This window comes from Lissotriton vulgaris, chromosome 6 (assembly GCF_964263255.1).
Source record: "Lissotriton vulgaris chromosome 6, aLisVul1.2, whole genome shotgun sequence".
Lineage (NCBI taxonomy): Eukaryota > Metazoa > Chordata > Amphibia > Caudata > Salamandridae > Lissotriton > Lissotriton vulgaris.
The window spans coordinates 253,442,331-253,456,674 of NC_141694.1; the positions used below are offsets into that span (position 1 = coordinate 253,442,331).

Sequence of the window (14,344 nt, forward strand, 5' to 3'; positions counted from 1 at the left end):
CTGCCCTATATGTGCTGCAACCCGCAATTGTAGTTGGATATTACTTGTTCCACCTATCACTAAAATTGAAGCTACACATTTGTCCTATAAAATCTACTACCCAGTGTTGGGCCTTTTTCTTGGGACCTGAATCAGCAGGTGAATCTTATGTGCTAGCATTGGTGATATCTATAAGCAATGCTTGCTAATGATTGCAGAGGTCCCCGGAGACACCAGGTCACTCATCCGTGGTTAGTACTGTCTGTCTAATTAGAGATAATCTTCCTTTAAAACTAATCATAAGATTTATAAATCCTAGCAATTGGTAAATCACAGCTTCATTGTGGTTAGTTTGGCACCTTCTTTCCACGTGTTCTTTCAAATTCAATGGCTTTTATGTTTGTCTGCCTTTATAGGCTCCAATGTACCTTGCCCATATTTTTACATGAACTGTACCAAATCTACACGTAGCAGGTGTTCCATCTGCATTTCGACAGATTGGTTGAAAAAGCCTCTTTTGCACTGCTTTCTGGCTAGTTATGAGCTGGACCTCAAGGGCCTGGTATTATTCGGTGACTTCCATAAGCACAAAAGATCAAATTGTAGTGTTGTAAAAAATAATTCTACGTTTTTATGTTGCCTCCTCGGAGAACTTCTTTCTACCCATTGAAGCCAGTGCTTGTTGTCCAGCTTAACTGGCTCAGAGGGATTGATGGACTTCAGTAACTACAGTTTAACAAATATTTTATCTCTTCTAACTAAAAGAATTATTAACCGTTAGCAAATTCAACTGCGCGCTAGAGATCCTCTACCAGATACAACTTGTTCTAAGAAAGTGCCTTGTGTGGTGCCATTATTCCTTAACTGATTAAAACTGAGGACTGCCACCTTCAACAATTCATAGAATTGTTACAAAAATAAGATTCTATTATTTCAAAAGGCTAGAGATGCTTGGAAATAAGTTTTGCTGTAGGGAGCTTTAGCCTGCTTTAAAAAAAAAAAATGTTTTTATTAGCGAGGCATGTGGGAAAATGCCAAGAAATGCATGGCTCGTTGCAGGTTTTAATACATGCGCATCTCAACAGTGTGACCAGTAGGTTACATTACGAACTGGGAAAGCAGACTTGGGCGTTTTGTTCATTTTAGTGCATGTTTCGGTTACTTCCTTGTCAATCTACTTTTTCCTCTGGAGAGGGTCTACAGAGGAATGTGCTGCTAAAACATTCATAATCGCACGCTCTGTGTATTAAGATTTTTTTTATTTTTTACTAGCAGCCTGTCCCGACCTTGTCCGGGAGCAACAGGCTTCCCCGCCCGACATTGTCCAGCAGCTCAGGCGCCGCTCCTCCCGCCTGTCCACAGCTTGCACCGCCGCTGGCCTGTCCGCTGCTCCTCACATCACCGCTCCTCTCCCGCGCCATGTCCGCCTCTCCCTTACCTCAGCCGCCGCTCCTCCAGCCTATCCGCTGCTCGCACTGCCGCTGGCCTGTCCGCTGCTCCTCACGTCACCGCTCCTCCCCCGCGCCATGTCCGCACCTCCTCGTCGCGCTCCTGGACGCCGCTCCTCCCCGCGCTCCTGACGTGAGCATGCACGCCGCCGCCGGTGCTACTTCGGAGGGACTACTTTTTTTTTCTTTCTGTACATTTTTTAAATAACGTTTCTTTATTTTATTTATATAGCCTATAACCATCTACACACCCTGACGATTCTAACGGTGTATCGGGTGTGTGGATTGGCGCTGTGGTTCCCGAGTTTACCCGCCTCAAAGGCTGAAAGTTCTTCCTTTATTATAGTAGTATAGATAAATCTTCTTATTAAACAGACTCGACAACATGGTAAGGTTCACAAAGGTCCATACCAATGGCACAGCGAAAGTAAGTACACACACAGATACAATAGGATAGTGCATTGGAAATCACGGGGAGGGGGGGGTCATCACTGTCCAGTGTCACAATGAGGGGTACAAATGTTTCCACAATAAGAATTCCAGGGGGCCCATATCTTGGACCATTTCCGGGGGCTACCTCGGGCCGTATATACAGTCTTTTCTCTCAGCATGCACCAATCAAGGTCTTTTTCCCAATCTGCAATTGTGGGTGCATGCAGGGCCCCCCAGAGCTGCATTATGTTCCTTTTAGCAATCCTACATCTGAGTGTGACCCATTGTGTGGTGTATGTTTAGGTTGGTCTGTCCCCATATGTTAAGGAGGCACCTGGGCGCTTCTGGCTTAATCTTGAACTCCAGCGTTTCACTCATGACTGCATGTACCTTACGCCAATATTCCTGGATTGGTTCACAGTACCATATAATGTGTACAAATGTGCCTTGTTGAGTGCATCCCCGCCTACACGATCTGTCCGTCTGCCTGTGTATCAGCTGGGGACCTGTCACATAGATTCTATGGAGGATCTTTAACTGCACAAGCCGGAGCTGCGCCGGAATCTCAACCATTTTGGGGGAGGAGATCGCCATCTGCCAATTTTCGTCATTTAGCTCAATGTCGTCTCCAGTCCATTTCTTCCTCCGGGATAATAGGGGATCGCCCATGTTGTTAATAAGTTTTCGGTAGGTTAGGGAGATTGCCCTTTCGGGCAGGTGGCCATCTAGCAATCTGTCCTCTAGTGGGGCGCTATCTGGTGAAGAGGAGTCCCCGGGAAAAACTGTCAGTAATGCGTGGCGGACTTGCAGATATCGGAAAAGCTCAGTCTGCCAGTGAGTGTTGTCATTGGAGAGCGGCGAAAGGCTTCACACCCCCTGCGTCCCATAGGTTCCTAAATGGGACCTAATTGTTATCTCCCATATTATCGAAACATTTGGAGTTACCCAGATCTCCCAGCTTTTGTGAATCCCACAAGGGAGGGGCAAGGGTCAACCTGCTGTTCAGCCAAGTGATTTGTTTGCAGCATGCCAGATCTTGACAATATGGTTGGTAGGTCCAGTAAGTGGATATCTGTCTAGTTTGGAATGAAGTGCTCGAGTGTAGGCCCCGTTCGGAAGGATCCAGCGATCCATACGGAACCCTGGGTTGTCGGATGGCCGTGGGTGCAGTGGTTTATTGCTGTGAGGTGTGCTGCCTAGTAGTTTTTTTTTTTTTTTTACGTCGGGTAGCCCAATTCCACTGTCATACCTGCTGAGCGTGAGTTTTGGTAAAGCAATGCGAGGTCTCCCACCCCATAAAAGGTCCTGTTGAAGCCCTTCAATTTCCTTGATGTAAGAATTTGAGACAGGATCAACCGAGTTTTGTAGGGCATAGAGGAAACTGGGCAGAGACATCATTTTTAAAAAAGGGCCGCCTTTCCTAGTAGGGAGAGTGGGAGCGACTGGCAAGTTGTGATGTCACATTTGAGTCTCTGCAGGGAAGGGACAAGGTTACGGGCGTATCTAACCGAGGGGTCAAGAGAAATGAATATGCCTAGGTATTTGAAACCTTTTGGGTAGGGGGGGGGGGGGGGGCTGCTGAGTACAAATAGGAGGGGATTTTGCCATTTGACTCGCAATCCAGAATATCTGCCGAAAACGTCTAGGATATCTAATACGGCCATCAAGGACATTTTGAGGGAAGTGAGAAGGATATTGTCCGCTTATAGGGAGATACGGTCTTCCCAGTCTTCATGACCCTCGCATCCCTCGGATCATGACATCCTTCCGGATCCATGCTGCAAGAGGTTCGAGGGCCAGAGCGAACAGTTAAGGAGAAAGAGGACATCCCTGCCGTGTTCCTCTACTAAGTGTGAAGGTATCAGATTTTTTTATTTACAACCACCTGCCCCATGGGTGCACTTTACAACAATCTCACTCATCTGCGGAAAATCGGGCCAAACCCTAGTTTTGTGAAGATACGGCCATTCAAGTGTCCAGTCATAGTGGCATCTAGGGAAACTATGACCATCTTCACGTATGGTCAGTGCCCTACCCAGTACTCTGTGCAGATTTAGGGCAGTGTTCCTCCTTTGCATAAACCCCGATTGGTCAGGATGTACCAGGTCCCCTATTAGCTGTATTCAGATTTTAAGTTTGCTGTGTTTAGAATATTAATGGAACGGGAGGTAGGGGTTTTGTTCCATAGATGTCAGTTGGCGATGGTGGATTTGTCGTTTGTGCTGTCTGGCACCTGAAGAATAAATCTACTTTGCCCACTCCTTTCTCTACACGTTCTATGCCGCTCAGAACTCATCACAATGTTTTTTTTTTCTTACGGAGTTTTTTTGATCTAGCGCAAACTTGTCCTGAAGGTATTTGAGTGCTTTACGCATGCATCAGGTGCATTACATGAGGACACATTAATTTTTGTTAAGCATAGGGAGATTAAGTGACTTGTCCAGAATCACAGGATGTTGCGCCTCCTTGCCTAGATTCGTACCTGGTTCCCCAGATGTGAGAGAAACTGCATTAGCCGTTGTCACCAAATTGTAGGGGAGAGGAGTTGGGCTGAGTGTATCTCCAGACAGCACCTATAAATGGCACGGACTAGAGCTTCATCATCCGGATGACGGGAAGTAAAGGTAATGAGAGGGCACAAATTGCGCATAGTTATACTGTCGACCGGTGTTCCAACACGTCTGTCTTATAATTCAAGCCTCATTTGCCGTCTCGCAACCTCTATTGCACAGCAACAAGACTGTCCCCAAGTGCATGCTCCTGCTGACGGCCTCCACTGATGGAAGTGTAGATGGAGTGCGTTGTTGGTTTGGTAGTACTAAAGGGAGCTGTTGGGAAGCAAGAATAGAGGAATGAGATGAATGTCATAAGAGAATTAAGGAACTCCTTATGTAAGGATTGCCTGAAAAAGAGTAAGGTGAATGATGACCTTCAGTCTTTTCATTAAGTCGAGGATGATGCCATATTAAGCGGAAATTTTATTGGCTCCCACATCTTGAGCTGAGACCTTGATTTATTTCGACCCATCAAGGATATATTGGCACTTTGCTGGAGTTTGAAGCCCCTCTGATAATTGACAGGGATTTTAACTTCTAAGTATTAAGTTGGATAGATCCTCACCCCGCACCCAAATTCATGTGCCTCAAGTTAGAGCCTGCCTCTTTAGTATGTTGGGCAATTTAAACCTATGCGATGTATGGCGGAAGAAAAATGGAGACGCAAGGGACTATTCTTATTCAATTTTCTTGACCTTGTCCACTTCTGAAAGATCCATTAACAATCCTTGAGCAGTGGAAGAATATTTGCCTATTCATATATAGGATCTTGGAGCAATAGAAGTAATCATGGAACTCCCTTCAAGTTCCTCAGTTGGGAGATGGACTCTGAATAGAAGACTGCTTTTACAAACCGATGTTCTGGATCAGATTAAACTAGATTTGGTTGTCTTCTTTAACCAAAACTTAGAGTCTGCTCCCTTACATTTCGTTTGGGACTCATTCAAAGCCTGGCTGAGAGGGAGGTTGAAGGGAGCTGCAGCAGTCTGGGTCAGACTAGAAAAAGAAAAGAGAGCCTCATTGGAGGAGCGGCTAATAAAGGATGAAGCAAGTTTAAAGTTTGATTAGGCTCAGGGGGAGGAAAAAGAAAACCTAGTGGGCAAAGTTGAGGATTTGCAACGGGAAAATAGGCTGGCAATGGAAGGAATTATGTTACAAACATAGAAAGAGTAAAATTTTGTCAAGGTGCGGACTGTGGAAACTTTTAGCAATGAAGAGCAGAATGGATAGGTCTCAAAACTTAGTCAGAAGGATCAGACTTGAAAGTGGTGGGAAGCCTTTTGATCAGTTGTCTGACAACATGGGCGAGAGAGTCTGAGTTCTGTAAATTCTTTCAGGACTTGTACAAGGAGGATTTAAAGTTAGATAAGCTTGCCCTAGATCAATGGCTTGCTGGAAAATAGGTTCCAAAGTTGAATTCTGAAAGTTTATCGCTGCTTAATCAAGATATAACAGGGAGTGAAATTGTAGAAGCCCTTAAGAAAATCAAGCAAGGCTGCAAGGCGAAGCTGCAGGCCCAGACGTTATGCCTAATGAGATCTATAGCATACTAGCTGATGAAGACATCCCCATATGTTTGACTATTTAATGACATTCTGAGAGGGTCCTCTTTATTGCCAGATTCTTGGAAAGGGGCAGCCATTACACGGATTATAAAACCCGGTAAAGATCCTTCACAATGTTAATCTTACCGTCCGATTATCATTGTTGAACTGCGATTTTATAAAAAATTTACGGTAATTCTCAACTTCTGATTATGTAAAATCGCAGGGGCTATAATACACGAAGATCAGAAGGGTTTCCTCCCCGGGAGTCAAAGGAAATATCTTGTTCTTACCTTAGTTGGCGCAATAGATTTGGCAACGGTGGGTAAAGTACCTTTTATCAATTATAATGCTGGATGCTCAAAAGCCTTTGGGTCAACTGGTGTTATCTTTCTAGAGTATTGAAGGCTTTTGGGTTTTATGGGATCTTTAAGTTCTTAAATTTCTACAAAGATCCCCAAGCTCACATTTAAATCTCTCCGCTCCTATATCATATGGCGTGGCACCAGACTAGGTTGCCCGCTGTCTCCTATTCTTTTTAATTTATATATTGAGCCATTAGCACAAAGTCTAAGGCTAAATAAAAAAATCCCCTTCACCGCAAATGGGGTTTCAAGAAATTAGCAGTGTATGCTGATGATTTGATACTTTTTTACCTCTAACGTTAATAAAGTCCTACCCACTCTATTCAGGGAAGTGAAGTTTGTTGGGAAAATGTCAGGGTATGAGAATAATAGTAGTAAGACCGAAATCATGACTTGGAACTCAGAAGCGCATGGGTTCAGAGTATCAAGGGAGTTAAGGTATGTAGGAATAACCATCAAACAAGATTTAAAAGGAATAACCATCAAACAAGATTTAAAAGAACTCTCCCAAATAAATATATCTAGGGTCTCTAAGGAGGTTAATATTCTTTTGAAGAGATGGCAGAATCATCTACTTACACACTATGGGAGGTCTAACCTGGTTAAAATGTGTTTATTTTCCCTAAGTTCGCTTACCTTTTTGATAATATCCCCCTGACTTTTGATAAAAACCTTGAAGTAAAATTCATGGAAAGAATCTCTGATCCCCTTACCAGCCTAGATAAAAGGAGACTATTGTGGAAAAAGCTTAGACAGAAGTTTGCACACGGTGGCCTCGGTATACCAGATCTACAATTATGTTGCTGGGCATTCCAATTTCCAGACGAGATGACACCTTGATTGGTCGTATGTTTAAGGCCATTCTGTGCGATAGGCCAGTCAAGGGTTTCATGTACAAATTCGGTGCCCCTAAAAAAAAATGTTTAAGTCTGCCTGAAGGTTCTATACGCTGCTGCCAAACTATGGTGCGACTGCAGTGTAACTTTAGGTATACCCTACTTCAGCAAGTAGGCCCCTGTGTGGTACTCTCCGGGCATCCCTGAGTACCTAAATGACGCCTTATCTCAACCTTTAAAAGAGGCGGGAGCTCTGCGTTCGGGCTATCTAATTGAAGGAAACAGTTGTCTGCCTTGGGACACTTGGAAGAACTTAACGAACGGCAGGCTCTCCAGATTTAAATAATACCAAATTTCAACCTGGTGCAAGAACCAACATTGGCACTTCCCCAGAGACACCGCAATGGAGGACGATCTCCAAGATCCAAACCCAAGAAAAAAGGAGATGGCTCTCTGGTATAATCATCTCCTTGTTGCTGCAGACAGGAAGCTAGATCATCCTCATTTGGTCTGGGAGAAGTGCTTGCCGGATGAAGAGCTGCAAACTTTATGGCAAATCTCTTTAGATAAACTATACCCTTTAATCATATCGGTTGCACTAAGGAAGAACAATCTTTTTACCCTTCATAGGGTAAATTGGTCTCCGCCTATGATATCCAAAATAAGGGGAAGAGGAGATGCCAGATTTACAAGATGCCTGATCCACAAGGCGGATGACATCCACATGTTTTCTACTGGTCTAATCCACATGTTTTCTACCTGTCCAATGTTGAAAGAATATTGGGACAATGAGGGTAAGACCTTGTTGGAAGCGCTGGGCAGAGGTGTGGAGGTAAGCCCTACTCTAATCTTTTTTGGCATTGCACAGCCTTCAGAGGGTGAGGCGGACTTTACGGGTGAACAGTTTAAACTAGTGTTTTACTTAATTCTCTTAGCAAGACGAGAAATATGTAAAAGATGGCGCCAGGCAGACCCTCCATCCTGGAGGGGATGGTGGAACTCAGTAAGATTTTTAAAGACCTAGATCAAAAGGTTAACTCCTATATTAATAGAAATGAGCTCTGGCTTTTCTGGAAACTACTAGACTCCGAGTAATTGGTATGGCTGGTATGAACTGTCCAATGATTACATCTTTTGGTCAGCTTATGATGTGCAGCATTGGCTGGTTCCTATAGAACATCAGCTGATATCAGACCCCAAGATATAAGCAATTGGTTGGCTAGTACCAAGAAGATGCTTATACTAAATTATGGACGTTATATGAGGACAACAAAAAAAATATTTTGGCATGACTGGCACAAAAAATATTTGCATATAAATAGTGGCCCGATTGGATGCTGAAGTGAGTTGCATATAGGCAGGTATGAGTTGTCAAGAAGCAGATTAGACCATCGGGCTGTGAAATACTCTCATTCATCCAGTAAGATTTCCTGATTGCCCTTAGGAGAAATGGAGTTTGGATATTTTTGGTCCCATGTGTAATCTTGAGGCTTAGAGGAGGTTTATCCTGGTATTAGTAGACTATTACTCAAAATGGGTGGAGTGTACATTTGTAAGGGAACCCAATAGGTTTTCAGTAATTGGGAGATTGAAAGACCTGTTATGCAGAGAAGGCAGCCTTAAAGTCATTGTCACAGACTATGTAGTCCACTTTACATCGCATTCAATGCAAACCTTTTTGAAATCTTTTGAAGTTAAAAAATTGTCTGTCGCCATGTGTAGTCTGCAGGGAAACTGTATGGTTGAAACAGTAAATTGAATGTTAAAGGAGACTATTCAGTTGGCTATCACAGCAGGTGAGGAGGTGATTGAAGTCCTGCAAGAAAGATTATGGAGTGATCACAAAACTCCACACTCTTTTCTACTACTTCTCCTTTTGTACTACTTAAAGGCTGCTCTGGAACGTGCAAAGTAAGTCCTAGTTGGATGTTGAAACACGAGCGTACACACACTACCAGATTTGGGACAGGTGCATGGTAAGATGGAAACTCCTCTATTGATAAGCAAATTGATGATATGAAGAGGATAAAGTGAGAGCGGTACATTTTCATGTGAACTATGTGGTCCAGGTGAAAAAACCTTTTAGCTGTCAAGAAAAATTCTAAATTCCTCCTCTCCCTCTAGCCCCAGACAAAAGTTATCAGTGGCTTGAAACATGCTGTATTGTTAGAATATGGCGGAGCAAAATAAGTGTAGCCCTAGTTGGCCATAAGGATAATGCAATTGCATGAAGTTAGTAAGGAGAGGATCCCCCAAACGGAGTGGTGGAGGTTGGTGGTGCAGGAGGGACAGGTGCAGTTAAAAGAGTTGTTTGGGGGGGCGCAGCGGTTGATGTGTGAGCGGAAGGTGTGGGGCAGGTGTGATGTGGGTGATACTGCGGATGGTGTTGTCTCCGCAATGGAAAGTATGAGACCAATGCAACTACCATATTATCTGAAAAATTTTGTATTGGAAGAAAAGTGTTCGGATTTAGTTTCAGTTAGCTTCTGGGTATGGGTTGTAGGTTTTGCCATGGGTGTTAGTGAAGTTAGTCCTTGTGTAGTGTATGTTGGTCTTGTGTTTGGTCTGGGCATTTTGTAATCGGTCATTGGCTATGTAGGTTTTCGTTGGAGTTTTGTGTTGGATGTCTCTAGGTCATTTGTAGTGTTTGTATAAGGGGGAGGTCTCTAGGTCATTTGTAGTGTTTGTATAAGGGGGAGGATTTGTTGTTTTTAGGTCTCGCCTGTCGATGCGCATGCGCATCGAGCAAGGCGAGAGTATTGCGAGTTATCCACTCTTTATCCACACTGCAAGGAATCGTGGCGATTCCTTGCAGTGCCCGTGACTTTTAAGGTCAATGCGCATGCGCATTAAGCTTATGCGCATGCGCATTGACCTTAAAAGTCACGGGCGCGTGCATGTCCCCTCTCCGCCCCCTCCCCGTTCCGCCCCCTCCCCTGTTCCGCCCCCTCCCCTTCCCGCCGTGTCGCATTTCTCCTCCCCCCTCCCCTCTCTTCCCTCCGGCTTGTTTGTTTATTTGAGCCGCACCGCCCCCTCCCGCCGTGTCGCATCTCTCCTCCCCCCTCCCCTCTCTTCCCTCCGTCTTGTTGTTATGTCTGATTTTGCCAACTAAGCAGTAGTTGGAAAACTTGTTTACTGCGCAGTCGTCATATTTCTCGTTACTGTAGTACAGTGGAAATTTCCCTGCCAACACTCTATCTGTTGTTTAAATCACAGAGTCCGTGCCTCTATCAGTCATCTTTCCCACCGGGGAGTTTCACTTTTTATAAAACCCTTGTCATATACCACAGACCAAACCTGTGACTCATGGGCGCAAAAAGTTACCAAAACCTGCCCGGAAGCATTAGAACACGTGCCACTTTAAAAACACTGCACTCCTCTGTCCTGCACACATGATGCACACTAAGGGTTTATTTACTTTGGGGAGACTCGCCTGTTTGAGCAATGTTTAGGAAAGGTCGAGCTTCTTCTGGGTCTCGATGAGTTTGTCATGCAGTCGCTTCCGTTTCCAGTCCAAGAACCTTCTACGCTGGCGGTTAGCTTGCCACCCCACCAGCACCCCTGAGGCAAAGGCGAGAGTTACGGCAAGATACAGGCTACGCTCCGACACATCACCCATGGCGGTCCCTTCTGTCTATGAGCCCGCCTACTGTCGCGCCGTGCGCCCCGGCAGCTCCGACTCCAAGGTCACCGAACACGGTTCTACTCAAACGGCTGTTTGTATACAAAGTAATAGCTCACAGCGCACAAGACATCCCGGAGCTCACCGCCATCTTGGAATGGTGCCGTTTACTTCAGTGGCAACGGAAGCCTTGTAATGAATTGCTCCAAAAAGTGAACATTTTCTTCCCCGGACCCCCCATCGCCCTTTAAAGACCCCGTGCAACTGGGCTATGGAGCAGCAAGCAGTCCTTTTCAGCTCAAGAATTAAGCAATCAGCCTTGTCCTGGCGACTTCATGCGCGCTCTCATGGCACAATATTATCCGTGGCGATAAAAATCACCCCGCAAACAGATATTTCTTTTGCAGCGCCCTCGTTCTTCCAACAAACCCCCCTCCACCCCATTCGCTCTGCCTGGTAATAAGGTGGCTGTTGAAAAGAAATCAAGACAGGCAGGCATTTTAACCGAGCAGATGAGAGCTGTCCTCAGCCCCCCTCCCCCTCATAAATTCTTTGTATGTGGTCAAGGAGATGCTGACGAGGTAAGGTCCTGTCGATGGCAGGGGGGAAGCAGGAGAGAAAGGCAGCCAGAGCCTCGAAGCAGAGGGCTGCTGCTGGCAGTGCAGCCTGCTGGGCCGGGTCACTCTGTGTTATCAGGCTGCATGTACAATGTCATTTTCCTGACGCCCCCACCCTCTGTATATTTGGCCTCCATTTTCTCCAGTAAGGATGAATGACAGCTTTACTTACAGATTCTCCAGCACAATATGATGCTTTTTTGACAGCCTGTCTTTCAGATGCAGCTGAGTCCGGAAATAGAGAAAAAAAACATGCAGTTCTGCTTTTTTTCGCTCCCATCTGCTCATGGCATGCGCAGTGTGCTAAAAATTCATTCTTTATGTATGTCAAATGCAGGAATCAGTCTTTGGCGTTGAATTAAATGTTAGTGATCGCGTTTCATTGCATTCATTTTTATGTCAAATGCAGCCGGAAATAAGTCTTAGTTTTTGAGGTAAATGATAGTGGTCGCATTTCATTGAATGCACTCCCTTTTCCTACATATCAACTTTTTCTGCATCCTGTTCATATGAACAGGCCAGACAGACATGGTTTCTCCTGTGGGCTCCCTCTGTCCCCTCCCAGCAGCCCAGTAACAGCTTCTCTGTTTATGAAAACAGTGCCTTTTTTATGCCTCTCCTAATCTACTAGGGATGGGGGAGGATAATGCCAACAATGCAACCCCTCACCCTAACTCACCCTCACTCACCCTCAACCCCTCACCCTCACTCACCCTCAACCCCTCACCCTCACTCACCCTCAACCCCTCACCCACACTCACCCCCACTCACCCTCACTCACACTCACACTCACCCACCCTCACTCACCCTCACTCACCCTCACCCTCACCCTCACTCACCCTCACCCTCACCCTCACTCAACCCCTCACCCTCACTCACCCTCAACCCCTCACCCACCCTCAACCCCTCACCCTCACTCCCTCACTCACCCTCACTCACTCACTCACCCTCACTCACCCTCACCCTCAACACCTCAGCCTCACCCTCACTCACCCTCACTCACCCTCACTCACCCTCAACCCCTCACCCTCACTCACCCTCACTCACCCTCAACCCCTCACCCTCACTCACCCTCACTCACCCTCAACCCCTCACCCTCACTCACCCTCACTCACCCTCAACCCCTCACCCTCACTCACCCTCAACCCCTCACCCTCACTCACCCTCAACACCTCACCCTCACTCACCCTCAACACCTCACCCTCACTCACCCGCACTCACCCGCACTCACTCACCCTCACCCTCACTCACCCTCACCCTCACTCACCCTCACCCTCACTCACCCTCACTCACCCTCACTCACTCTCACTCATCCTCACTCACCCTCACCCACCCTCAACCCCTCACCCTCACTCACCCTCACTCACCCTCAACCCCTCACCCTCACTCACCCTCACTCACCCTCAACCCCTCACCCTCACTCACCCTCAACCCCTCACCCTCACCCACACTCACCCACACTCACCCACACTCACCCCCACTCACCCCCACTCACTCACCCACCCTCACCCACCCTCACCCACCCTCACCCACCCTCACTCACCCTCACTCACCCTCACTCACCCTCACTCACCCTCACTCACCCTCACTCACCCTCACTCACCCTCACTCACCCTCACTCACTCACCCTCACTCACCCTCACTCACCCTCACTCACCCTCACTCACCCTCACTCACCCTCACTCACCCTCACTCACCCTCACTCACCCTCACTCACCCTCACTCACCCTCACTCACCCTCACTCACCCTCAACCCCTCACCCACCCTCAACCCCTCACCCTCACTCACCCTCAACCCCTCACTCACCCTCACTCACCCTCAACCCCTCACTCACCCTCACTCACCCTCAACCCCTCACTCACCCTCACTCACCCTCACCCTCAACACCTCAGCCTCACCCTCACTCACCCTCAAACCCCTCACCCTCACTCACCCTCACTCACCCTCAACCTCATGCTAAAGATTTACAAAAAAACCCATAAACAATTCTAAAAGCACTAACTCTAATGCTGCGAGACCTATTGCATTTCTAATGCTTGTTAGAATGTTGTTAATGGAACGTTGAGGTAGGGGGTCTTGTTCAGCGTTCTATGGAAGTCAGTTGGTGACAGATGCCAGGTTGCCTATGCCTTTGGCTACGTGTGTTATATCACGTTCAGAAGAACTCATCACACAGTGCTAATTCAGACTGTTCTAGGTCCCCAAAGCTCCAAGAATGGTTTGGGGGTAGAAATAGGCCATTTTAATGTATATTAAATTAATGAAAACTGGTTTTGTGCTCCCCTCTTAAATAAACCTTGCCACCATGTGGAAGACTATCATGAGTGTCGAGTTGCGAAAGCCACCCGCTGAATTCGACACTGAATTTGAAGAGTTGATCACCATGTTTTTAGAAGTTTTAAGTACTTGCCGAGTGACTTTGACAAGAAGGTTCAGGACTGGTACAGCTCTAATGGAACATGATACATAGCTTGAAATGGCAAGCCCCTGTTGGGAAATGATGCATTGACTTTCAGCAGAAGGGTGTCTGATGGGTACATTTCTTATTGACTTAAAACAGCAAGTTCCTAATAGCAAATTGTGCATGGGCTTACCAGAAGGGCCCTCGCAAAGCACTGTGCATTAGCTCCTTCATATTCCCAAGATGAACTGATTTACTCCTTCTGCCACTCTAATTCTCATCTTTTGGACTTCGTAGAGCTCCAATGATATAGAACTCTGGAACGAGGAAATATCTCATTGAAATAGCTTTGACGCCTTGTGAAGTCAATGGCACCGGTCTCCGCGTCTTGCATGTTGCCAGTCTAAAGGCACTAGGGCCGTCCGTGGCAGTTTGTGAATTTTTTTGGAGCACTGATCTCCAAACGGCCCTTTCTTTGTGAGGTACAGCTCTGAAACGCCTGTAACGAACACTTGATACAATATTTTAAAATAGTGTTTGCAGA

The 14,344-nt window shown here is 46.2% G+C and overlaps 2 protein-coding genes across 2 annotated transcripts in view; one reads left to right on the forward strand and one right to left on the reverse strand.

Annotated features, from left to right (window-relative positions):
* The window catches only part of SDC1 (syndecan 1), a 153,794-nt gene that overhangs the window by 31,043 nt on the left and 108,407 nt on the right, over positions 1–14,344 (forward strand). The gene's annotated exons all lie outside the window — the stretch shown is intronic.
* On the reverse strand, positions 10,573–10,936 carry LOC147707099 (mitoregulin-like). Its single transcript, XM_086925175.1, has one exon. It carries the CDS (start codon positions 10,776–10,778, stop codon positions 10,608–10,610), a length of 171 nt encoding a protein of 56 aa, XP_086781301.1. The 5' UTR covers positions 10,779–10,936; the 3' UTR covers positions 10,573–10,607.